The sequence below is a fragment of the Rhinoderma darwinii genome, chromosome 6, assembly GCF_050947455.1.
Source record: "Rhinoderma darwinii isolate aRhiDar2 chromosome 6, aRhiDar2.hap1, whole genome shotgun sequence".
Taxonomy (NCBI): Eukaryota; Metazoa; Chordata; class Amphibia; order Anura; family Rhinodermatidae; genus Rhinoderma; species Rhinoderma darwinii.
Window position 1 is genome coordinate 84,872,486 of NC_134692.1, and position 27,527 is coordinate 84,900,012.

General features: G+C 44.2%; 1 protein-coding gene across 1 annotated transcript in view; it reads left to right on the forward strand.

The window, feature by feature from the left end:
- Positions 1 to 27,527, forward strand: part of TNRC18 (trinucleotide repeat containing 18) — a 778,682-nt gene that overhangs the window by 653,442 nt on the left and 97,713 nt on the right. The window contains exon 21 of the mRNA XM_075831538.1: positions 9,129 to 9,204. Coding sequence (XP_075687653.1) covers positions 9,129 to 9,204 — 76 coding nt within the window. The remainder of the gene's footprint in view (positions 1 to 9,128; positions 9,205 to 27,527) is intronic.

Consider the following 27,527-nt stretch of genomic DNA (forward strand, 5'->3'; position numbering starts at 1 on the left):
TTTATGCCTGGTTTTTATTATTCATACGTCGACACCACTTTGTTTTTTATGAATACCCTAAATTTCTTTCTTATTTATTATTCTTATGTTATGTAACAATCTCATTGTGTATGATTGATGTACTGAACACATTTATCTATTCACTGATCCACGGTGTGATTGGTGAAAAAGGTAAAAAGCCGGGTGTGACGTCACGAACGCACCCTGACCTCTACAGATTTGGCGGCTTTTTTCACTCGTGTCATTTGTGAACCATGATGTTATATAAGACGTGTCTAATGTATTATGCATATGGCCTGATGAAGACGATTGTTCATCGTCGAAACGCGTAGCCACTCATTCGAATAAATTCATTTTATTATTAATATCTCCGGACTTCGATCCTATCATTATTACCACACAGCAGCGCCCCTGGAATGATCCTCTTTTCTCCTGCATAATTCTCCTCCCAAGCGGTCCTTTTGGATGCCGACTCGGATCTGGCAGCAGCACTGTGGTTTTAATTTACACGCCTATTAACCCCGTACCTAGGTGAGCATATTACCTGCAGTACGGCATTTTTGTCTCACCTTTACCGACTGATCTGCACAAGGTGGCGCCGTGTTTTTTTCTCTCTTTATCCCGTGTTCTAGAGAGATCACGCTGTGTCGTCACTCACAGGTCCTGCATCGTGTCGGACGAGCGAGGACACATTGGCACCAGAGGCTACAGTTGATTCTGCATCAGCATCGGCGTTTGCAGGTAAGTCGATGTAGCTACTTACCTGCAAACGCTGATGCTGCTGCAGAATCAACTGTAGCCTCTGGTGCCGATGTGGCCGACACGATGCAGGACCTGGGGCAGGAAGTGAGTGACGTCACAGCGTGATCTCTCGAGAACACGGCTGTGTCTGCACTGCCAGAAGCTGGGCGTTCTGAAGAGAAGTGGATGATACTTCTCGTCAGAACGCCCAGCTAGTAAAAGTAGTAAAAACGCCCCGATGTACGCACATAATACACGCCCACTTGGACTTTTACTTTAAACACGCCCACTTGGACTTTTGCAAGCCTCATTTGCATAAATACAAAAATGGTCATAACTTGGCCAAAAATGCTCGTTTTTAAAAAATAAAAACGTTACTGTAATCTACATTGCAGCGCCTATCTGCTGCAATAGCAGATAGGGGTTGCAAAATCTGGTGACAGAGCCTCTTTAAATGAAGTGAAAAGGAGCTGCAGCGGTTAAGCTATTGCTGTTGAGAAATGCAGTAGCTTTGCTAGTTATGGCAGGGTAGGGGAAATGTTAGGGTTAGGAATGATACTTAGACTACTGGTATTAGTGGTATCAATGGTTGGTGGCAGGGCCGCCATCAGGGGGGTATTAGGGGTACTGGTGTGAGGGGCCCGGCCAAACCTAATTGAAAGGGGGGCCCGGCAACTGCCGCGACATTCTTTTGGTAGGAAAAAACGGGCCCCTGCAATGGGGCCCGTTTTTTTCACCAAAAGAATGTCGTGAGCTGCTGCTGCGGGCCCCCTCCCCTCCCCTCGTCATGGGGGGCCGTCAAACCGTCCGCCCGCGCGCACAAGGAAACTCCCGCGCGTGCGCACTCGCGAGCGCGCACCCACAAACGCCCGCACTCGAGACCGCCCGCGCGCGCACCCTCGACTGCCGGCGCACGCACCCGCGATCGAAGCGCGCGCAGCCGCGGACAAACATGGACAAAACTTACCTGGAGCCTGGCTGGAGGTGAAGGACTGGACGTCTGGACCGAAGACCTCGCCTGGAAGACATCGCCGGAAGAGGACTGGAGTGGGAGCAGCTCTTCTGACACAGTGAGTAAATTATCTCAAAGTGCTGTTTATGTATGGCCCTGTTCACACAGTATTTTGCAGGCAAAAAAAAAATCTGCCTCAAAATTCCTTAAAGAATTTTGAGGCAGATTTTGACCTGCCCACACTATCTTGCGGCGTTTTTTTGCTGCGTTTTTTGCCCGTGGCGATTGAGGACAGCAGACAAAAAACGCAGCGAAAAATGCATTTTCTGCCTCCCATTGATTTCGATGGGAGGTCAGAGGCGGAACAGCGGCAAGAAAGGACGTGCTACTTTTTCTTTTATCCGCGACTGGCTCCCATTGATTTCAGATTAAATCAATGGGAGGCAGTTTTGGAAGTTTTTTGGTGCTGATTCTGACGCAGTGTCCGAGTCAATATCAAGGCCCAAAAACTCTGTGAACTGGGCCTTATTGTTAGGGCTTATTCAGACGAACGTGTAATACATCCGTGCAACGTGCGAGATTTTCACGCGCCTCGCACGGACCTATGTTGCTCTTGGGCCGTGCAGACTGTCAGTGATTTTCACGCAGCGCGTGTCCGTGTGTCGGCTGCGTAAAACTCACGACATGTCCTATATTTGTGCATTGTTCGCGCATCACGCACCCATTGAAGACAATGGGTGCGTGAAAATCACGCCCAGCACTTCCGCAGCCATCACTGTGCTGAACTCATACACGTGCAAGGGTAGGCAGGCTGTGGGAACCTCCTGTGAAGTTGGAATGCATCATAGGATGTATCCACTCTTTATGGCTTCCCTCCTGAGGGTAGGAGAAAAGAGGATCAAAGGAAATCCTCTGTTCTTCCCAGATTGTAAACAAGACAATGCGCTCGGCTAGAGCCAACTGTCTTATCTCATTACTTGAGCCAACTGTCTTATCTCATTACCATGGGCATATCTGAGAATACACACCTATGTCTGATGGAACCATAGATGTGTGTGTGTGTGTGTGTGTGTATATATATATATATATATATATATATATATATATACATATACACACACACACACGCTAGTCCTTTTCAATGACTTATAATATCATCAAAATGTAAATTTATATATATATTTGTGTATATATATATATATATATATATATATATATATATATATATATATATATATATATATATATATATAAAAGCACTTCCCTGTACAGTGAGTTAGGCCCTATTCACATGGCTGGGATAGTCGGCCGTGTGACACATGGCCGGAGTAAAAACAATAGACCCCAAATGGAGCTATTCACACGGCCAATTTTTTTACGGACTGTCAAAAAATGGAACACCTATTTTGAGCCGTTTTCACGGCCGCACGGCTCCCATAGTAGTCTATGGGGCCGTGTAGAATACGCCCGTCACCTGAATGTGATCAGAGTGATGGCCGTGCTTTCTGCTGCTCACTCTCTCCTCCTCCTCCTCTTCCTCCTCACAGTGCGAAGTGCATTTGAGAAGGAGGAGAGTTTTTTTCTGTAGGTAGTTCCACATACCACTTAAAGATAGCACCCCCCTCCCCCTGTAGATAGCGCCACTGTAGCTCCTATGTAGCTCCCTGTAGGAGCAGAATCCCTCTGGCCGGCGATTCCACTCCTAGATGGAGCCCCTGACGTCACTATCCATATATGGAGAGTGGCATCAGAGGCAATTCCTGAAGCGGAATCCCCGTCCACAGCATTGCCGACGCTGTGGCCAGGGATTCCGCTCCAGGAGAAATCCCTGACATCATTATCCATATATGGACAGTGTCATCAGGGGCAACTCCTGAAGCAGAATCCCCAGCCACAGTGTTCCGACACTGTGGCCGGGGATTCCGCTCCAGGAAAAGTCCCTCCCTGACATCACTATTCATATATGTAAAGTGACATCAGGGGCAACTCCTGAAGTGGAAAGCCCGGCCACAGCGTTGCCGACACTCTGGCAGGGGATTCCGTTTCAGGAGAAGCCCCTGATGTCAGTATCCATATAATCGACAGTGACATCAGGGGCAACTCCTGAAGCAGAATCCCAGGACAGAGGGATTCCGCTTCTACAGGGAGCTACAGTAGCGCTATCTACAGGGAGGAGGGGTGCCATCAGTGGCGGATTATCATTAGGGCGGTTCGGGTGGCCGCCCGGGGCCCAAGGCTCTCAGGGGGCCCATGACCGCCCGATCCCCCTCATGCCCAGTGGCGTCGCTAGCACCGGCGGGAGCCCCGGTGCCAGGACCGCACCTGTCATCAGACGAACGGAGCTTCCCCTACTTAGCAGCTGTGGTCTGTGCTGCTTTAGAAGCTCCCCCTCCAGCCCCCCTTCCCTGATCTAAACAGCTCTCCTCCTGCTGCTAGCTGTCGGGACATGGGAGAGGGGAGACTGTCGGCGGGCTCTGTGTCGGGCTGTGAGCAGGAGAAGAGCTGCAGTGAAGACTCACAAATCCCCTACATAAAAGGTAAGTGCATGTGTGTTTACAATGTGTTTAATGTGCATATGCATATGAATATTCATGTGTGTTTACAAGGTGTAATTTATATGTGTATAATGTACATACTCGTGTGTACTTTGTGTATAATGTGCATACTTTGTGTATAATGTGCATACTTTTGTGTACTTTTTGTATAATGTACATACTCGTGTGTACTTTGTGTATAATGTGCATACTCGTGTGTACTTTGTGTATAATGTGCATACTCGTGTGTACTTTGTGTATAATGTGCATACTTTGTGTATAATGTGCATACTTTGTGTACTTTGTGTATAATGTGTGTACTTTGCATAATGTGTATACTTTGTGCATAATGTGCGTACTTTGTGCATAATGTGCGTACTTTGTGCATAATGTGCGTACTTTGCGTACTTTGTGCATAATGTGCGTACTTTGTGCATAATGTGCGTACTTTGTGCATAATGTGCGTACTTTGTGCATAATGTGCGTACTTTGTGCATAATGTGCGGACTTTGTGCATAATGTGCGGACTTTGTGCATAATGTGCGGACTTTGTGCATAATGTGCGGACTTTGTGCATAATGTGCAGACTTTGTGCATAATGTGCGGACTTTGTGCATAATGTGCGGACTTTGTGCATAATGTGCCTACTTTGTGCATAATGTGCCTACTTTGTGCATACTGTGCGTACTTTGTGCATAATGTGCGTACTTTGTGCATAATGTGCGTACTTTGTGTATAATGTGTACTTTGTGCATAATGTGCCTACTTTGTGCATAATGTGCGTACTTTGTGCATAATGTGCGTACTTTGTGCATAATGTGCCTACTTTGTACATAATGTGCTTTCTTTGTGCATAATGTGCCTACTTTGTGCATAATGTGCCTACTTTGTGTACTTTGTGTGTCTGTGATAGAGATAGAGTGTATATATACATACATATGTATAGTGTGTGTATGTATGTATATATATATATATATATATATATATATTTCAGCAGAAATTCCGCTACAGAAAAAAAGCACCATTTCCTGTGGTTTTTGCTGCAGAAAATGGTGCGTATTTTACTGCGTTCTTCTCAATGTTGGGAGATGGTGACGTCTCGTCTGAAAAAACGCAGCAATTCAGTCACTTTCCACAGCAGGAATTGACATGCTGCAGTACGAGAAATACGCACCGCAGGACAAAATGTCTGGTCGGAAATTTTACGCAGCATCTGGATGAGATTTGGTAAATCTCACTCACTTTGCTACTACCGTATTCTGGGTATTTTCCGGGCAGAAAATACGCAGCAATTCCGTTAAGTGTGGACAAGCCCTAATACAGTAGCAGCAGAGTAGAATAGATGTGAACAATTCTCATCACACGCTGCGTAAATGATAAGTGGGAAATAAAAAGCTCAGAAATTGACCTGCGGTGCGGTTTTTTATTCCGCAGCAAGTCAATTGTATTTGCGTAAACGCTGCTCATTTGTTTTGGGTTTTCCCAATTTAATTCAATGGGGAGGTAAAACCTGCAACAGATAGCAGATGTTATGTAACGCAATTTAGAAAAAATAAAAATCTTATACTTGCCCAGAATTCTGTTTCTTCGTCCGGGCCGGCCTCCTGGGATGACGTTTCACCCCATAAAATGTCATCCCAGGGCTGCAGCGACGCTGTGTAGCACTATATACAAGGGGGAGGAGCGCTGTGTGGCACTATATACAAGGGAGAGTGCTGTGTGGCTCTATCTATAGGGGGCTGTGTGATGATATCTATAGGGGGCTGTGTGACGCTCTCTACAGGGGGTTGTGTGTGTGGCGCTATCTACAGGGGTGTGTGGCTTTATCTACAGGGGGTTGTGTGTGTGGCTTTATCTACAGGGGGTTGTGTGTGTGGCTCTATCTACAGGGGTGTGTGTGTGTGTGGCGCTTTATCTTCAGGGGTGTGTGTGTGGCTTTATCTACAGGGGGGTGTGTGTGTGGCTTTATCTACAGGGGGGTGTGTGTGTGGCTTTATCTACAGGGGGGTGTGTGTGGCTTTATCTACAGGGGGGGGTGTGTGGCTTTATCTACAGGGGGGTGTGTGTGTGGCTTTATCTACAGGGGTGTGTGTGTGTGTGGCGCTCTATCTACAGGGGTGTGTGTGTGTGGCTTTATCTACAGGGGGGTGTGTGTGTGTGGCGCTGTCTACATGGGGGGTTGGCGCTGTGTCCCTACACAGTGAGATACTCTCAGTATGTAGGGACACATCCCTGTGAAAGGGGAATCGTAACACCCATTTGTTAATGCTTGTGCAAAAAGGTAGTGTTAGCAATAGTTACGGCGCGGCAGGGTGGCGGTGGAGAAGGGGGGCCCAAGTTTGGGTAACAGCCGAGGGCCCATGGTCTTCTTAATCCACCACTGATGCTATCTATAGGGGGCTGTGTGACGCTCTCTACAGGGGGTTGTGTGTGTGGCGCTATCTACAGGGGTGTGTGGCTCTATCTACAGGGGTGTGTGTGTGTGTGGCTTTTATCTACAGGGGTGTGTGTGTGTGTGGCGCTCTATCTACAGGGGTGTGTGTGTGTGTGTGTGTGTGTGGCTTTATCTACAGGGGGGTGTGTGTGTGGCTTTATCTACAGGGGGGTGTGTGTGTGGCTTTATCTACAGGGGGGTGTGTGTGGCTTTATCTACAGGGGGTGTGTGTGTGGCGCTGTCTACATGGGGGGTTGGCGCTGTGTCCCTACACAGTGTGATACTGTCAGTATGTAGGGACACATCCCTGTGAAAGGGGAATCGTAACACCCATTTGTTAATGCTTGTGCAAAAAGGTAGTGTTAGCAATAGTTACGGCGCGGCAGGGTGGCGGTGGAGAAGGGGGGCCCAAATTTGGGTAACAGCCCAGGGCCCATGGTCTTCTTAATCCGCCACTGGGTGCCATCTACGGGGGTTGCTATTTCCAAGGGGGCTGTGGCACTACCTACAAATGAGCTTTGTGGCACTACCTACAGGGGGCACTGTGGCACTACCTACAGGAGGCTGTGTGGCACTATCTACAGGGGGCACTGTGGCAGTATCGTTAGGGGGGGTTGTGTGGCAGTATCTTCACTGGGCACTGTGGCAGTATCTACAGGGGACACTGTGGCACTATCTACGTGCATCAACATCTGTGATTGCTGTCCGAATTGCCGAGAAATCAGCCAAAGCTGCAGTACACAGTTCAATGGTTATCAGTACATGGTAGCAAACAAAAAATAGCAGAGAAAAAGCCAGAAACCAATACAAGCTGAGGGATCAGACAAAGCTTTCTATACTCTGAAAGCAAGAGAAAATGGTGACTGGACGACCATGTGACCCTCCTGTGGGTGTTTATAGTGGGTTGGGACCAAAAAAATTGACAAATGAAATTCATCCGTTTTTAAAACGGATAGTGAAAAATGGATGCAAAATGGATCACAATCGGTCGTTAAAAAAGGACATACGGAACGGATGCAAAACAGCTGAGAAAAACGGACCAAAACGGGCGTTTTTAACGGCCGACACCCACGGACCCTGACGTGTGAATAGAGCCTTAGCATATTATATGCAAAAAAATAATTTGCTGCTGTGTTTCTACTAAAATGGTTTGGTTGTCTGTTTTAGAAACAAACCCTTTCAAATTCTCTATTAGGGCATTTAGAGTTAATAGAGGTGGATTTCCCCATTTTGTACATATAACTATAAGCCAAACCGTAGAGCAGCTGCTGTTCTGGAGAACCCAGTGAAACTGTGCATTACAGACAACTTGCTTACAGCGTACATATTCCCTGTGGTGGTGCAGCAGGGGAATTGGCCACTTGATGCCGAGCACCACAGTATACATAATATTACTCTAGTATTATTATAGTATTATTTATTGATGGCATTATTAGAGGAGGGGCTGTGATAACTTCTTGTTTTTTCCCAGGTAGTGGCTGCCACAATAAAAATGAGATGTTATTTTAGTGTTGAATCTCTCATTTTCTTGATTTTTTTTTCTGAACAGGTTAGTCAGTGGTAAAATAATAAAGTACAGCCTAGTTCACACTGATCTTTATGACGCAGTTTTTGACACAGAAACCGCACCAAAAAAGCAGCCGAAATCGCCTCCAATTGATTTCAATGGGAGACGGAGGAGTTTTGTCCCGTGAGCGGAAAAAAACTCTTGCGGGGAAAAAGAAGTGTCATGCCCTTTCTTCAGACGTTTCCGTCTCTGACCTCCCATTGACATCAATGGTAGGCAGAAAATAGGTTTTTGCTGCCTTTTTTCCCCGCAGCAGTCAATGGCCACAGCCGGAAAAAACACGGCAAAGAAAGTGCGTGCAGGTCAATATCTGCAAAATTTTTTCTGCCTGCAAAAAGCTCTGTTTGAACATAAGGGTATGTGCACACAAAAACTCAAAAAAGTCTGAAAATACAGAGCTGTTTTCGAGCAACTCGCGTTTTTCGCTGCGTTTTTTACGGCTGTTTTTGGAGCTGTTTTTCTATAGTCAATGAAAAATGGCTCCAAAAACAGCCCAAGAAATGACATGCACTTATTTTTCACGGCCTTCTTTTTACGTGCCGTTTTCAGAAAACAAGGTGTAAAAAAACGCCCTATCGGAAAAGTACGCCGTATTTCCCATTGAAATCAATGGGCAGATGTTTGTAGGCGTACTGCTTCCAATTTTTCAGCCGTTTTTCAGGACGTTTACGGCCCGAAAAACGGCTGAAAACACTACGTGTGAACATACCCCAAGAGTAAAAGGAGGAATATGTTAGTATTTGTGACAGCCTTATTTGTTCAATGTATAAATAGTTGGTGGGCTTTTCATCCTTCACATTTGGGTTTTAAAAGCTAATAGAATAAAATATCCAGTTATATAATTCACCTTTATATTTTTTAAATCTAATTATTTTTTCTTTTCCTATAATTTTATTTAAGATATCGTGTGATTATAGAGGGCGAGAGAGGTAACCGTCCACACATCTACAGCCAGGAACAACTTTTACAAGAAGCTGTGAGTTCACCTTAAAAAAAATATGCAACAGTTGAACACTTGGTTAAGCATTTCAAAACATCCTACTGTAAATATACTTCCACATTTGCTGGGATTTGTGCAGAACCGACCTATATTTAAGTCCATTTTTTTGCTGTCGATTGAGTCCCCCACACGTACAAGCAGTAGTACAAAAAACAGGTATGTTTGAAGGCGGACCTTCTGTAATGATTCATGCAGGTGAGGTCTCTCTTCCCTCGTTAACAATCATGGAACAAACGAAAAGCACAATCTTTTTGCACGTAAAAAACGTTTTCCTTTATCAATCCAGTACAAAATGTAACCGTACAAAGATGCAATATTCACCATAGCCTGTGATAGTCCCAGCAGTGGCTTAGATTGTCCAGTTGGCAAGAATTTCTATTGATAATAATGAATATGTTACTAATATGGAGAAGTTGGTTGAAAAATTTGTGGAACGTGGGTACCGTAGAGATGAAGTAAGGATGATAGGTCAGGAAGTAGGGACAGTTTACTTTGAAGAGGTTAGGAAACCTACACCAAAGAAATTAAGGGATAATACATTTTTTATTTGTTTCCACCCATGGCGGCCATTCAAATATGAGTAAAAATGCGGTCGCAAAGTATTGGGATATTCTGAGATGAAATCCGAAATATGGAATTTTTTGTCACTAGTTCTCATGTTATTCTAAGAACGTCATATACATGTTGAAATCCCTCTGTGGGAAGGTGTACATCAGACAGACAACGCAGCTTATTAAGTGGCGTCTTAATGAACATCGGTCAACGATTAGGGCATTTGAACAAAAAAATAGGGATAAAGCTAGAGATCATAAGAAAGAGGTATTGGAAAATGGCAGACAGAAAAAAAGTTTGGTGAGACAACGGTAGCCAGACACTTTTTTTCAAATGGGCCACAAGATCTTTGACTTGAGATGGCTTATATGAGAAGTAGTTGAAGCAATCGATGATGAACAGATAAGAACGCGTTTGCTTCAAAGGGAGGTCTATTGTATTTATATATTAGACTCTTTTAGTACTAAAGGGTTAATCAAAAACTGCAGTTTCAGTGTGTATCTATAGGCTCCTGTCCTAGGAATTGCATGGTAAGATTTTTGGAAAGGTATTTGACATTATATTTCTAAACACGTATTGTAATACTTTATAATTAGAGAAAAATATTATACATAGTGATTTACTTACCTTTAGGCCTCATGCAGACGACCGTAGCCATGTGCACGGCCGTGATTTTCGGGTCGTCCGGCCGTGGAGTGACACCCGCGAAAAGCCCGCAAATCACGGGCCGTGCTCATGGCTACGGTCATCTGCATGAGGCCTAAAGGTATTATTTCCTATGAGCCTGGACCACAGAACTCGGGCGTAATAAGACATGTTCATTCTTTCTGTGGTCCAGGCTCCTGGGCCATGCACGGACCGTGGAAACCACGGTCATGTGCAATGGCCCATAGGAATGAATGGGGCCGCAATTCTCCCGTGGATTTTCGGGGCAATTGCGGCCGCAGAATCATGTTCGTGTGCATGAGGCCTTTGGCTGGGTTCACACAGAGTTTTTTGCAGGTGGAAAATCTGCCTGCACGCCGATTTTTGCTGCGTTTTTTTGCCCGCGGCCATTTAGCGCCGCGGGCAAAAAATACATCGAAATACGCTTTCTCTACCTCCCATTGATGTCAATGGGAGGTCAGAGCCGTAAATGCCCAAAGATGTCCCTTCTTTTTCCCGCGTGACAGTTTTTCCGCTCGTGGGAAAAAAACGCCTCCGCCTCCCATTGAAATCAATGGGAGGCATTTTTGGAAGTTTTTTGGCGCGTTTTCCGACACGGTTTCCGCGTCAAAAAACTCAGTGTGAACCCCCCCTTACAGAGAGGTTGTGTTTTATTCTTTGTTTCACAAAGCCATATTTAAGTGACGTGATTGTAATGTTTTCTGTGCCGATGGGTATATAAACCGGTGTTACTGAGTATCACGCATGCTTGAGAATGGGGACAGTACCCTGAAACATCGCGTGTTTAACTCCTATTCCCCTACAGCAACGTGTCTCCATGGGAGTATAGACTTTATTGGAAAATAGGCAATCTTGCATCTTTGTACTGTATTGATAAAGATTTTTTTTATGTGATCAGTGGATAGTGGCCGTAAACAATCAAGAACGGTGTGGCAGCAGTGGATTCATTTGGGTGGTTGTAATAAGAGAACTCGGCCCAAGGAAGAAGCTGCACCCAGTCATCATTCTGCCTGGAGATGAAGTGTTGCCGCATTTCCCGGACCGAACACACTGCAGGGAGCTGGGCTCCTAGCATCATAGTTATCTATGATGCTAGGTGTCACTGCCTCGCTGCGGGAAAACTGTCCCGTACTGTAATCATGTTTTCAGTACGGGACAGTAGTTCCGCGGAGAGGCAGGGACACCTAGCGTCATAACTAACTATGATGCTAGGAGCCCGGCTCCCTGCAGTGTGTTCGGACCGGGAAATACGGCCGACATACGGAGCGTATATCACGGACCAAACATGCTCGTGTGAATCCGGCCTTACATCAAGGAATTTACAGAGGGCTTTCCAGAACTTTGAGGTAAACTAAACCACCCGATCAGACACGATATGCAGGGGTAAGCCATGAAGATGGAAGATGTGTTGGATGAAGAGGTTGGCCAGTCGACAAGCAGAAGGTAGGCCGGTCAGTGGAACAAAATTAGCCATTTTCGAGAATCGGTCCACCTCCACCCAGACCGTACTGCATCCAGCAGAGGGAGTCAGGTCCGTGACAAAGTTTATTGCTATATGCTGCCAGGGAGCATTGGGCACAGGCAGTGGTTGGAGCAGACATAGACTGAGTCTCTGGGAAGGAGAGAGGGTATACTTGTCCACGAGGGGGGGACGCATCAGGAACCAGGTCAATAGGAAAGTCATACGCTCGGGTGTTGGGGCAGCGTCCCAGCCTCCTTCTTTCTGAAGACATCCGCAAAATGTGAGTAGTGAGGAGGCAATCCTGCCAACAACTGAGGTAGAGGATGCTGGGCTGGATGGATCTGCCCCAGACAGCGGTTGAGACACTTGGGACCCCATCTGAGAACCTCACCGGAATTCCAATCTAGAACTCGGGCATGTAGTCGAAGCCAAGGCAGGCCCAGCACCACAGCTTTGACGGCTTTGGGCAGGACAGGGAAAGAAATTAGCTCCGAATGAAGGGCTCCAACCTGGAGCTTCAGCGGTTTGGTCACAGATATGACTAGATCGGTCAGAGGCAGTCCATTTACTGAGGCAACAGCCAAAGACGTCTCCAGGGGGACTGTGGGCAACTGGAGAAGATCCACTATGTATTTTTGGATAAAATTAGCTGCGGGTCCAGATGGGCAGAGACCCGGTGCGTCTTTTCGCCGGACACTATGGCCAAAGGGATGGCTAGTTTTGAGGAGAGTTTTTTATCCAGCGCTGTATCGCCTAGGGGTGTCTCCCTAACCAATCCTAGGCATTGGAGTTTTCTGGCTTTTGAGGGCACAAACACACAACATGGCCTCCGAGCCCGAAATACAGACAAAGTCCCGAAGTGCATCTGCGTTGTTTCTCCTGGTTCGACAATTTGAGGCGGTCCACTTGCATAGGCTTCTCTGGTGGAACCACTGGTGAGGGCAACAGGGATTGCTGGAAAGTAGGAGCCAGTCTAGGGAATCTTCTCTCCCGACGAACCTCTTGGGATTGCTCCCAGATCCTCATGTCAATCCGGGTGGCTAAAAGAATTAGGTCATCCAGGGTAGATGGCAGATCACGAGCAGCAAGTTCGTCTTTGATCTCGGAAGACAGTCCCTGCCAGAATGTAGCCACCAAGGCCTCGTTGTTCTAAGACCGCTCTCCCGCCAGTGTGCGGAACTGAATGGCGTATTCGCCCACGGAGGTGTCTCTCTGGTGAAGGGTCAACAAAAGGCAGCTGCTGACGAGACTCCTCCAGGCTCCTCAAATACCATGCGAAATGTCACGGGTCTCTGGCGTTCCCAGATAGAATTTGCCGATGCAAGGGGCTTGCCTGTAAGCAGAGAGTTAATGAAAGCAATCCTTGCGCCATCAGAAGGGAACACTCTGGCATGTAGCGTGAAGTGGATCAGGCACTGGTTCAGAAATCCCCTGCAGGTACTCGCGTCTCCGTCGTAACGAGGCGTTAGTGGCAGCGAGAATCAGGGATCAGCACTGGTACTGATTAGCAGGCGGAACAGCTGAGGCAACAGGAACCGGAGCTTGCATGGCTTGCGAGGTCGTCAGGGTCTTGGGTTGACCAGCCGGGTCCATGGCCTGAGCGTACTGTCACGATCTGTGGGTTTGTGGACCCACTGAGCCATACCGCCGTAGAGGGATAGCATCTGGCTTTAACAGGGTACCACGACAAAGTCTATAGTCCGAGCACAAGGGTACCTGTGGTAGTTCAGACAGTAGTAACGGCTAGGCTCAGATGGTACCCTGGTAGCAGACACCAGGCGCGGTGTAGCACAGCAGGCGTGGACGCAAGCAGCACACGACTTCAACCCTTCAAAGACACGAAACCAAGTATAGTATGGGATACAGGTAGCACGGCACGGCAACACTGGGAACAGGAAAACACTAAGGGACCATTTGCAAGACTAACATGAATAAACACAACAGCGCTCAGGCAAAGCGTGAAAGGGCAGAGCCCTTTTTATAGTCCAGGGGAATTATGGGTTAATTACAGATTTCTGACTTGCGTGGACTGGCCCTTTAATGCGGAAATGAGTGCCGGTGTCTCTCAGGAGGGAGATGCCGCCCAGCACTCACTCATCCATGGACTCGGCCGTCGGTGGAAAGTTAAAACGAGGGTCCGCGGCTGTGGACGTTACATCATCATGGAAGCTGGAAGTCTCAGCCGCTGGAATTTAGGCAGCAATGTTTCTCGATGCGTTTTATAAATTTCCACTGGAAGCCCATCTTCACCTCGTGCTATCTCATTCACCATCTGCTGCATTGCGAACTGCATTATCTCTAACGTGATAGGGGATTCTAAGCTAGCACATTGATCAGATGTCAATCCTGGAAGGGAAATATCCCATAGGTTGTTCCCCCAACAAGAGAGTAATACAATTAGAGATAATAGGACTGGAAAATCGTCAAAATATATTGGGAGGGGGCGGAGCCTGACCGCGCAGCAGATGGACGCTTGTTAATTGAGCTCCTATAACTCACCTCTGCAAACACCATTTTCACCGTTGGTGACGGTCTAATTATGGTCAAGACATATAAGAATAAGGTCAAGGAGACTACTGGCACGCCCAAAGATCCCAATGAGACCTTGATAAACTCTGGAAAACCAGGTCAGTGGCTTCTTCCTCAGCTTCAGCTAAGATGGCGCCAGCTGCCCACGCTGCATCTGAGGATGACTCAGAACGGAGTGAAGATGAGGAAGATAGGAGAGAACTGGGAGTTGCAGGAGGCGCTCCGATAACTAGATCCTTCATTAAGAAAGCACTGGCTCAAGCAATGACTCCTCTTATTAAAGAGTTAATAGATATGCGAACTGATATTAAACATATTGGCAACAGAGTTGAAAACTTAGAGGCAGCATTGAATATGGCGCTGCATTACTCCAAAGCTCTTGGGGACAAAACTGCTCATCACCAACAGCATCTGAATAATAACAATACCTATACCAGACTGTGAAGACTACTAGTATATCCAGAAAATGAAACACATAGCACAAATCATGTACCATAACATTATAAAATAAACTTTATTGAAGTATACATAACACATTGGCCATCAAAATATAAGAGAGAAAGCTGACGGCGAAACGCGCGTCGGTGGCGGTCAGTGTGGAGTGATCCTGCGTGCGATCCATTATGCAATCCATGGGTTTGTGCAATATCCTTAATTTATGAAGCATGGTCATTGTTTTGGGCGCAACTTATAGCTTTAGCCGTGTACTCTCATATGTATGCACAATTGCGTGCTCTTCTGTCAGGTGCATAATATATCTATTTGCTTCTGTTTTTGTTTAAATATTGATTTATATAACTACCTTTTTTTATAGATCTCTGCACTTTTTACCACATCACAGGATGTTTATATTGTGGTAGCATATATATTGGATTATTCACGCAGCTCCTCCATACTTTACTTTTTAATTGTGTGCTATACTGTTTTTATATTTTGATGGCCAATGTGTTATGTATACTTCAATAAAGTTTATTTTATATTGTCATGGTACATGATTTGGGCTATGTGTTTCATTTTCTGGATATACTAGTAGTCTTCAAAGTCTGGTATAGGTATTGATATTTGCTTTATAATTCGTGTGGACGTATTATTGTTTGGCGTATGCCAATGGTCTATACTTGTATAGGTATTCAGCATCTGAATAATGCTTTTCTTCTTTTGGAGGATCAGGAGAATAGGTGTCGCCGCAAGAACATACGATTTAAAGGCATACCTGAATCTTGTGCCCCATATTCTCTGAAGCGAATGGCGCAATCTGTTTTCACTGGTCTTTTGGGGGCAGACCGGGCTTCCTTGGTGATCATTGAACGTGTTCATAGGGCTTTGCGCCTGAAACCTAAACTGGATGAACCTCCGAGGGATGTGATCTGTGGGCTGCTCAGTTATGTGGATACGGCTGCTATCCTGGCGTCAGCGAGAGACAAGCCTCCAATTTTGTTTGAGGGCTCCACTGTTAAGCTTTTTCAAAATCTGGCGGCCTCTACTCTCATGAAATGGAGAAAGATGAAACCCCTCTTGGATCTTTTGAAATCTAAATCTTGGCATGTCTTACCACTGGTTGTTCCCGTTTGGCCTGGCTGTCCTGAAGGATGGGAGACAAATTACTATACGAGCAGCTTCAGATTTATCACGAGCTTGGGATAGGTTACAGCTTGATCCGATTTATGTCCCCTCTTGGATGCCCTTAGAGGATTTTGACGCTCTGCCGCCATTGCCGAACCCGGAGAACTGGCATCCCGTCACTAGCAAGAACAAATCGCCTAAAGCCAAAAGAGGGTTGAGCTTATTGAATCCACCACGACTGCTCATCTCTGCTGTGGTGCTTCATTTACCTTCAAGAGGCTGTTTTTTTTTTTTTTAGCTTTTTTGACCTTTTTTGCGCTGGTTTGTCTTGTTCTTTTACATATTTGTCTTGACCTTAAGTCCGTTACGGCATCTGCTTGATCTACCCAGAAACTGTGAGTAAGAGCATCTAGTCCTGTAACGTCGATATAGGTTAAGTCATATTATATGCTCTTACTGGTAAATTTTCAGTTATTGTTTGCTTATTCTCTAACATGGTCTGGTGATGCCTTTGCGCTACCCTCCGTGGCAGGGAGGGTGGACAAAGGTTATCACTTAGATTTCTACAATAACAACTTTTTTTTAATTTTTTTTAAATTTTAATCAAAATTTTACTCAGTCACTAAAAATACCTCTTTATCATTTCAATCTGGTGAAAATGTAGGGTCGTGTTTGCATTGTGATTCATGTTCTGATCAGGATCTTTTCTACCTCCCTTCCCTCTTATTCTTTTCTTCCTAACCTTACTATCTCTTGTTAGTTGCTGGATTGAATGTATTCTGGAGATGTTCCCCTTCGTATCTTCCAAGGGGAATGTCCTATGTAGATATTTTATTTACTTAGTCACTTTTGTTATTTTTGTTTTTGTTTTATTTTGTTCATATGATACATCATGGATACTTGTTTTTCTCAAGGTATATATCATACATGGCATCTAAACAATCCTTGGCACCATTGAAGATCTCCTCCTTTAATGTGAAGGGTTTGAACAATCCCTCCAAGCGATGCCTGATCATTTCTCTTCTTGGAAGGGAGAAGTCTGACGTGGTCTTCTTTCAGGAGACACGTTTTCGGGCTGGTCATGCTCCTAATCTCTCTCGTTGCCAATATTCGACGTGGTTTCATAGTTTTACTCCGGGCTCTTCATCACAGGGTGTTAGTATTGCCATTTACAAGAATCTTCCCCTTCAGCATTTGGATACTCTCACAGATGTTGATGGAAGATATGTTTTTGTTAAGGCAAAGATTGTGAACACTCTTGTCACATTAGGCAATTTGTATGCACCTAATAAAGGTCAAGCAGGTTGGTTGCGTTCCACATTACAGACTTTGACACTTTTCCAAGAAGGCATATTGATAGTTGGGGAGATCTAAATGTAACTTTAGACCCACTCCTAGATTATTCTTCTTCTAAGAAGTCAGCATTATCTTATAGAGCTCTTTCCCATATTAAAAAGTCCCTTTCTGACCTTCATTTGGTCGAGGTTACAGAACTCCAACGTCCGAGACTTCTCATTTTATTCCTCCGTACACTCCTCCTGGCAGAGATTAGATTATATTTTTGTACAAGAAAATTTCCTCCCATTTACTACTCATGCTTCTATTGGTCTAGTTGTATTGTCTGATCACACCCCTGTTGCCCTTGAATTTCATCTTGCCTCTATGCCTTGTCGCGAATATACCTGGAGATGAAACAAATCTTTAATTGATGATGACAAGAGAATATCGGACATTTCATCTAGATTGAAATTGTTTTTTGCAGAAAATTTTACGCCGGATGTGTCTTTCCCAAATGTTTGGGAGGCACATAAGGCGGTGATAAGAGGAGAGCTTATTGCCTTGGGATCACGTCTGAAAAGATTGAGAATGGGAGAGATTTCCCTTTTGGAGCAGATTTCTGTGTTGAAAAAAATACATAAGTCCGCTAGGGCTCATGAGACTCAAACGGAACTTTTAACATTACGGAATAAATTAAAATATGTGCTTAATATCCATTCTGCCAAAATTTATGCTGTCAACGTTTTTATGTTCATGGGAATATAGGAAGTAAATTGATGACGTCCCTACTTAAAAAACAGGCCAATAAATCCTTCATATCCCAGATTAAAAATACCTCTGGTACAAGTGTAACATCCACATCTGATATTGCTGAAGCCTTTAGAACATATTATTCTTCTCTCTATAACTTAGCTAGTGATGCCCCATCTCACTCTTCTTCCGACACTCCTGAAGTAGTGAGTAACTTTCTTTCCATGCTGACTTTACCACAAATTAATTCCGAGCGAAAAGAGTCCCTTGTTCAACCAATTACTACATCAAAAATTTTAGCTACCCTTAAATCCATACCTAATGGTAAAAGTCCTGGCCCAGACGGGTTTCCTATAATTTATTATAAAAAGCTTTTAGATCCCCTCCTTCCTCACCTTATCACACTCTTTAATGGCTTGCTGAGAGGAGATTCTCTCCCTCAGCATCCCTTAACAGCCCATATCACAATTCTTCCCAAAGAAGGAAAAGATTTGACCTTATGTAGTAGTTATAGGCCGATTTCATTATTAAATACAGATGTTAAGCTCTGAGCCAAGGTGTTGGCAAGACGGGTGAGTGCCATTCTCCCACATATTATTCACCGGGAACAAACAGGATTTGTAGGGGGTCGTGAGGGGAGAGACAACTCTGTTAAAATTTTACATTTGATTAGACATGCTCGATTAAAAAAGGTACCACTAGTACTTCTTAGCACCGACGCTGAAAAAGCGTTTGACAGGGTTAGCTGGTTATGTTATATATGGCGAAAACCTTAGAACATTTTGGTTTTCCTGCTCTGTTTGTAAAAGCAGTGTTGTTGCTCTACTCTGATCCTTCTGCAAAGGTACGGGTGAATGGTTCTTTGTCATCTGAGTTTAAGATCTCTAATGGGACAAGACAGGGGTGTACTTTATCCCCCTCCGTTTTCATAATGGTTATGGAAACATTGATTCAAAGTATAAGGGAGACCCCACAAATGTGTGGCATTACTGTAGGGGGGGGGACTACACATAAGACTGCTGCGTTTGCAAACGACTTGTTAGTGCTGATTTCAAATCCCCTCCAGGCATTTCCAATTCTCATTTCTATTTTTTAAAAATTTGGTCAGCTGTCATATTTTAGAATAAATTATTCAAAGTCTGAAGTATTAAATATTTCCCTAAATAAGACCTCGTCTGATACTCTAAAACATACTTCTCCGTTCAAGTGATCTGAAAATAAAATTAAATATTTGGGGGTTTGGTTGGCTAATGACACTAGAGGTTTATTTGCTTATAATTATACACCTTTTTTGAAACTCCTTGAAATCACAACTTAAGACCTATGATATACCTATGCTTTCGTGGATGGGACGTAAAAATGTTTTAAAAACTTACATTATGCCTACTGTGCTATATTTGATGAATATCATACCAATTCGACTGCCTCTTTCCTACTTTTCCGCTATTCGACTCATGTTCTCTCAATATCTCTGGGCTCATAGGAAATCTAGAATTGCACATCACACACTTATTAGAGCTAAAGGTTCTGGTGGTGTAGGCTTACCAGATGTTTACACATACTATAGAGCTCTCCAACTTGGTAGGTGGCTTGACCTGGTTAGCTCTCCTCCTAGAACACTAGGAATTGAAATTGAACTTACTTTGCTGGGTGCTGACCAATTGCATTTGTTGTGGACGGAGTCCCCGGCCACTACTTCGTTAGGAAATTTTTTTGAAAATTACCTGGAATACTATTTCTGTGTGGCGTAAGATCAATGCCCAACTCCATTTGTTGCCTTTTCCATCTCCTATAGCGTCCTCTACTGTGATTGCATATATGTTGGAAACTTCCTTCAAAGATTCTTTCAATATTTGGAAGGAACTCTGGTCCATCCCGTGGTCACACCTATTGGTAGATCGGAATTTGCCATCTACAGAGGAGTGGAGTGTGTTTCGTTTCTGGGGGGGGGGGGAGACCGCTAGGTCCAGCCCATTTATCTTACCCCTCTACGACTTGTACTAAGTTTTTTTCCATAGTACCACCTTCACGAGACATCTCTTGGTTTGAAACGTACATTATGATACCCAAACCTATTCCGAAACAGTTATCCACCTTGTACAATAAGTTAATATCTCTTCAACATCCTGGCGAACCCTTATATCTTCGGTCTTGGGAGGCGGAATTGAGCACCACCTTCTCAGACACGGATCTCCAAGCCTTGAGGAGAAATGCACATTGTTTCTCTCGCTGCATTAAAATGCAGAGAGCTCCTTTAAACTACTCGCTAGATGGTACCGGACCCCAGAGACATTATATCGATAAATCTAGCAGACAATGATCTTTGCTGGAGATGCCACACGACTACCGGCTCCTTGTCCCATATTTGGTGGTCGTGTACCAAAATACGCAAATTCTGGTTTGATGTGGAACGTTCTTTAAAGGACATAGGTTTACTATCTTCTCAATTGTCGATTGAGATGGTGCTGCTTTCTCTCCCTTCCCAGACCTATCGCCCATCCAAAACGAATCTGTTAACGCATCTATTGTGTGTTGCGAGGGCTTTGATTCCCCTTCATTGGCTAGATGATAATCCTCCGGTATTACAAGAATGGCTTGATAAGGTACAAGATGTATATAAACTGGAAGAAATTTCTGGTTGGCATACACATACCCATTCTTTATTTCTCAAAGTTTGGGCCCCCTGGCGCACTTGGAGGCAAACTCAGTATGTCTATAATAATTAGTATTTAATACTTAATACCTGACACTTCATTATTTCATATTTATTTTATACTAATTCTTTAAATACATGCTATAGGTTGTGATGTCATTCAATGCCAGTGTATATATATATATATATATATATATATATATAGAGAGAGAGAAAAACATAGAACACAGCAACGGCACCAGGACTTCAGAGTAGATGAAAGCAAAAGTGGATTTATTCACCTCAGTACAGCAACGTTTCGGTTCAACAGGAACCTTTCTCAAGTCATGGCTTGAGAAAGGTTCCTGTTGAACCGAAACGTTGCTGTACTGAGGTGAATAAATCCACTTTTGCTTTCATCTACTCTGAAGTCCTGGTGCCGTTGCTGTGTTCTATGTTTTTCTCTATTGGATGTTGGGGAATTGATTCACCCCCAGGCAACGAGCACATGGCCTGATTTTCTGAAAACCATTGGAGTGCTGTGTTCATCTACTATTGGACTGACTGTATATATATATATATATATATATATATATATATATATATATTTGAAGTTACTCAAGCTTATTTAGATAGGGTTTGTACATATGAGTGAATATGACTGCCCCTGTTAATGTCTTGACTGATAACGATTGGTTTAAATACAAGTTTTGTAATGTTATTACATTTTATTTTGTACTTGATGGGTCTTCCTTAATGGAGGTCCTGTTCATGCACTGTTAATTGTTGTGAAAATAAATCAATAATTTTGAAAAAAATAATATCTTGGGAGTCAGTGACCAGATTACTACTATCATCCCGCAACCCTGCTATAAATTGTGAACCCCTCTGCGCCCTAGCCACCATCGCCAGCAGATGCCCAGTACGTTCTCCCTCCTCCTAATATCTTTACTTCATAAACATGCGCTTACATTCTGCACAATGTTTGTCATGAGTGGTAAGAGCATCTTGTGCATCCCGCCAGTACTGCAAATGTAGAGGTGAAGGAAAAGCTATATACCTACTTTCCATGGTTTGTACTCTTGTACATTTTGCTATGCCCAGTTCCGCACTCTTTCATTTTATCCTACAAACTTCTTGTTAAAGAACCCCCTCAGGAACGCTTTCATTGCATCCCATTCAACAACAACAGACGTAGAGCCATCATTAAGGCGAAAAAAAATCCTCTAAACAATCATTAATAGATCAGCCAAAAAGGGTTTAGTTTCCAAGTGGGGCGTCTTCTTATGTTGATGCACTGCAACGAGAGAGTCAATGGCACTGGAGATGATCTGATAATGTAAGCTGTAAATAACTAACCCCAGACATATATGGTAGTATATTAGGGGAAACCAGACAGAGATCTATACTCGATAAAGTATGATGCGATGCAGAGTAACAAGAGTAATGGCGCAGAGTAGGAGCACATATCCGCCAGAGATCCACAAAGCCAATTTCTCGCAAATAATTCCCAAATTTCGTATTTCCTGTATCAGGAGTTTTATCAGAGAAGGGGGGGGGGGTATTTGTCCATCAGGGGATCAATGTAATTGTTAAAATCTCTGAGTATGACCACAGGGACCCCGAGAGCGGGAGCTATGAACTCGAAAGCTTGTTTAAGTACTGTACACGAGAAAGAAGGCCGTACATACAATGCTATAATTACATACTCAACTCCATACAATTTACAATGAAGGCCCACATATCTGCCGTATATATCTTTAACCAACCTGATGCACTCAAACAGCAAACTCTGATGTACCAGTATACTTACTACTCAAGAATAGGAGGAAAAAGTAGAATGGTATGCCTGGCCTATTGAGATGGTGAATAGGGTATTCCATAAGGTGCGTTTCTTGAAGACAAGTAAGAGCCGGATGATGCTCTCAGAGGGATAAAAACATTGCGCAGCGTTTTGTGGCGTCATTTAGACCCCTAAAGTTCCACGTCAGTAAATTAACTTTTCCCCTCCATAAGAGTATAGCAACAAAAAATGTAAGCCTCCCCCCCTCCCATCCTAACCACAGTTTCCCCAGAACTAATATTGCATGGTGCTTTCCCCCCTCCCTAACCCCCTTCCCCACAAATACAACAAAACACGTATGTACAACAAAGAAATACAATTTCCGTCCCCCAAAAAGGAGGATGAGGGTACTGAAGTTTTGTCCCAGCCGGAACACATAGTAGCATAGATCACATATAACATAATGGACAAAAGTTGCTGAGAGTTTTAGAAAAATTATTCATACAGTCCAAGTAATGTATAACAAGAAGCAGCACTGAGATAGAGTTTAGCCATGCTGAGCATCCCAGTAATAAAACTTCCCCTCCCGCCAACATAAAACTAAATAACTTTCAACCGGCATATATTATAATTCCGACTGCAAAACTTCCAAATGCCCATGCGGGCAGTTAATCATCAATGAACTGGTACAATTTTCGGTCTTACCAAAATGTACTCACAGTCCTCAGGTGTCTCTTCCTCTCGCTTGTCTGATACGATTTTCATGACTATTAGCAGCTTCTGCAGGATTAAGAGAAAAGTGGGTTTCGCCTAGTGCCACAGCTCGCAACTTAGCCGGGTACAGCATACCATAAGCAATATTCAGTTGGCGCATTCTGCGCTTAACTTTCAGGAACTTTGCTCTTTTCCATTGAACTTCTGCAGAATAATCCGGGAAAAATTAATATTTTGACACCATCTACAGTCAGGTCTGGATGTTCTCTAGCTTTACGAAGGATGCTGTCACAATCTTTGTAATTAAAGAGCTTGATCAGAAGCTGCCTAGGTGAGGCTCCTGGTGGGAGAGAGCGTGTAGGGACTCTGTGGGCCCATTCAATAGCAAACACGGAAGACAGATTATAAACCGCCAATTTTATCCCTCAGCCACCTTTCAAAGAACCCATCAGGATTGTTACTTTCAACCTTTTCCGGCACTCCAACCAGTCTGACATTATTACCCCAGCTCAGTTTTCCAGGTCATCTGCTTTAGCTTGCAGTTCAGCAATTACCTGCTCCTGTCTACGCAGATCAGTGTTCAGTGGTACCACTTTATCCTCCAAGTCTGAAACTCTACCTTCCACAGCAGTGATTCTTTCCATCACCTTTTGGGTATCACGTCGAAGGATAGTTATAGCCTATTCAAGACTACCCACTTGTAATTGTAAAGCACCAATAGCTCCATTGCCCTGTTTAACTGCAATAAGACCATCTCTCAGGATTGGTTCTGGATCGGTCAGTGATCAGTGATCTCACTTTGCGACTCTGCAACAGAAGTCGCAGTAGGGGGCATATAGGAAATGGTAGATTCATGAACTGTCAGCACTTGTAAAGTCACAGTGTACTGAATATCAGACCCATCAGGGGTATCTGCTGCCCATTCCATTGTGGCCGTTTTAGAGAAATGTGCACATTGATGGGTTCTATGTCCCTGAGATAATCGGGCAGCATAAACTTACCGCCCTCTGCTTCAGTAAACAGTGAAGTGCAGGGTACACAGGAGGAGTGAGATAGTATCCAGGTAAGTATATGGTAGTCAGTAAACAGCGTTTTACAGGCAGGCAGCCATATTATCCATTTTCCCTTCCACGGAGTTACCGGGACAAGTGCAGCATAGTCGCCTTCCTGTAGTGTGGCAGGCAAGATGGCACCTGAGTACACTCATTGAGTCCAATTCCGACGGCAGGCCGCAAGACCACCTCTACAAATTACCCACCTTGTCTTCCCCAGACTGACGGTGATCTTTTTGTGTCCTTTAAGGCAGATATGAAGCAGGATGGTTAAGGATAGACTAGCATCCTTGGCGGGAGCTCAGCTCTGCATGTCCTCTTACATCAACAGCTAGGCCACACCCCGACCAGAGGATCCTTGATCCTAAGTGGCATGGCAGATATCTCCAATACCCCGTTGATTGGCGGGGCTATTGCCCGGTAAGAGAGGCCCTGTGAACCGGCTAGAAACATCCATGCTGATAGATTAACCCAGGATTAACTCCAGATAAACCCAGGATTAAGGGCTCTCCAGCACTCCTTAAAGTGCTAACTCTTTACAGCTTCTTGTTTGTGATTTTGTTCCCTCTCTGTCTGTCTGTCTGTGTGTGTGTTTGTTTGTATTGTGGGACCTGTTGGTACTCTGAGGGTTCTGTTTTTTATATAATGGTTTGATTCGTATCCTAGTATCAGTAATTCCACTGGTTTATTTGCCTTTCCTGTGCTTTTGGTCTGCGCCCAAGCTGTTTTCTTGCCTTTCTGTGGGATAGTGTTCAGATAGGGTCAGTGAGTCCTGTAAATCTTGCCCACTGTCTATTCGACTGTTATCTGCTTGCATGCTATTCATCTGCCATCCACTTAATTTGTTCATAGTCTCCGTCTACTACTGTTTTCGTTGTTCGGTTCTGCTCGTCCACTGGTGAGTTACTTGTACCTTAAGTTTTCTGTCAGTGTTGATGCCTGCTTCACCTATGTGATAGTGCTTTCTAGTGTTGCGGTGTTAAGCACCACCAGCGGCGTTACATTTATGAGGAAAGATTAAAAGAAACCTATATAGCCTTGAAAAGAGAGGACTAAGGGGGGACATGATTAACTTGTATAAATATAAGAATGACCAATACAAGAAATATAGTGAAAACCTGTTTCATGTAAATTTCCCTTTAAAAGACAAGGGGGCACTCCCTCTGTCTGGAGAAAAAAAGTTCAGTCTCCAAGACTTCTTTACTGTAACAACTGTGAATATGTGGAATAGGCTACCGCAGGAAATTATCACAGCAGGAACAGCAGATGGCTTTAAAAAAGGCTTAGATAGTTTCCTAGAACTAAACAAATATCAGCTCCTATGTCAATGTATAGAATTCTTGTTTGAATGTTGATCCAGGTGGATCGCCAATTGGGATCAGCATGCAATTTTTCCTTTTTTTAGGGAAGATTGGTTACTGCCTTATAAATAATTTTTATATTTTTTCTTTTTTTTAAACCTTCCTTTGGATCAATAGGGGTAAATTTAAAAAAATAATCTATAATTTCTCCTATCCCTTCCCTTTCCCCCATCCCCCAGTTGAACTTGATAGACATATGTCTTTTTTTCAACCAAACTAACTATGTAACCAGGGCAGGCTCCAGTCTTATGTGGGCCCTTGGTCGACACAGACTTAGTGGGCCCCTCTGCGGGAGGACTCACTTACATATAGTTACATAGTACGTTCGAAAAAATACTTATGTCAGTCAAGTTCAACCAGGGGATGGGAAAAAGGGAAAGGATGAAACAAAAATTCTACACATTCACATAGGAGCTGATATTTTTTCGTTCTAGAAAAATGATCTAACCCTTTTTTAAAGCCATCTACTATCCCTGCTGTGACCAGCTTCTGCGGTAGGGTTTCCCACAGATTCAGAGTTCTTACAGACGGCGACAGTAAAACGGCAAAAAATGAGCTGGTCACAGCAGGAATAGCAGATGGCTTTAAAAAAGGCTTAGATGATTTCCTAGAATGAAAAAATATCCGCTCCTTTAGCAATAAAATTCTTGTTTGAATTTTGATCCCTTTCGATTGCCACTTAGGATTAGGATGCAATTTTTCCTTTTTAGGGAAGATTGGTCAATGCTTTATGGGTAACTTTTAGATTTATTTGCTATTTTTATTTTTTTATTTTTTTAAATCTTCCTCTGGATCAATAGGGGTAAGACAAAGTTCTATAGTTTTTCCCATTCCTTCCCTTTCTCCCATCCACTTGGTTGAACTTGATAGACATGTCTTTTTTCAACTACACTAACTATGTAGCCAGGGCTGACTCCAGGTTTATGTGGGCCCTTGGGCCACACAGACTTAGTGTGCCCCTCTGTGGGGGAACGCCCTTACGGCGGCAGTAAAACGGGAAAAAACAGAAGTTTGTGCCCTCCTATAGAAGTTAGGCCAGGTTTATGCCCCCATATAGAAGTTAGGCCCACCATTAGGCCCTGTTTATGCCCCCATATAGAAGTTAGGCCCACCGTTTGTGCCTCCATATAGAAGTTAGTCCCTGTTTATGCCCCCATATAGAAGTTAGGCCCCCATATAAAAGTTAGACTTTCAGTTTGTGCCCCCATATAAAAGTTAGACCCTCAGTTTGTGCCCCCCATATATGCCGTGCCCTCTGTAGATAATGTCACAGTACCCTCTGTAGACAATCCCACAGTGCCCTCTATAGATAGTACCACACACATATATAGACAGTGACATCAGGGACTTTTCCAGGAGTAGAATCCCCGGCCAGGGCAATGCTCTGCCCAGAGATTCTAGCCCCGAAGGAGCCCCTGATGTCACTGTCCATGTATGGACAACGCTCTGGCCGGGGATTCCGCTTCTGGAGGAGCCCCTGATGTCACTGTCCAATATATGGACAGTGACGTCAGGGGTTTCTCCAGGAGCGGAATCCCCGGCTTCTGCATCGGCAAATTTATGGACAGGGACGTCAGGGGCTCCCTCTAGGAGCGTTGCCGACGTTCTGGCCGGGGATTCCGCTCCTGTAAGAGCCATGACAGCAGCATATGCACCCGGCGGCCGAGTGGGCCTCGCCAAGCGCAGTGGGCTCCGGCACTTGCCCAGGTTCGCCGGGTGCTGACGTCGGCCCTATATGTAACTATGGGTCACAAAATTCTAAGAGCCATAACTTCTTTTGCTTTTCCATCTACGGTGTAAGAGCACTTGTGTTTTACAGGACGAGCTTTAGTTTTTATTGGTACCATTTTGGGGTACTTGCGACTTTTTGGTCACTTTCTATCTTCTTTTTTGGGAATGTTATGCTAACTTTATTCTGCTGGTCAGTACGATTCCAGCTATGCCAAATGTATACAGT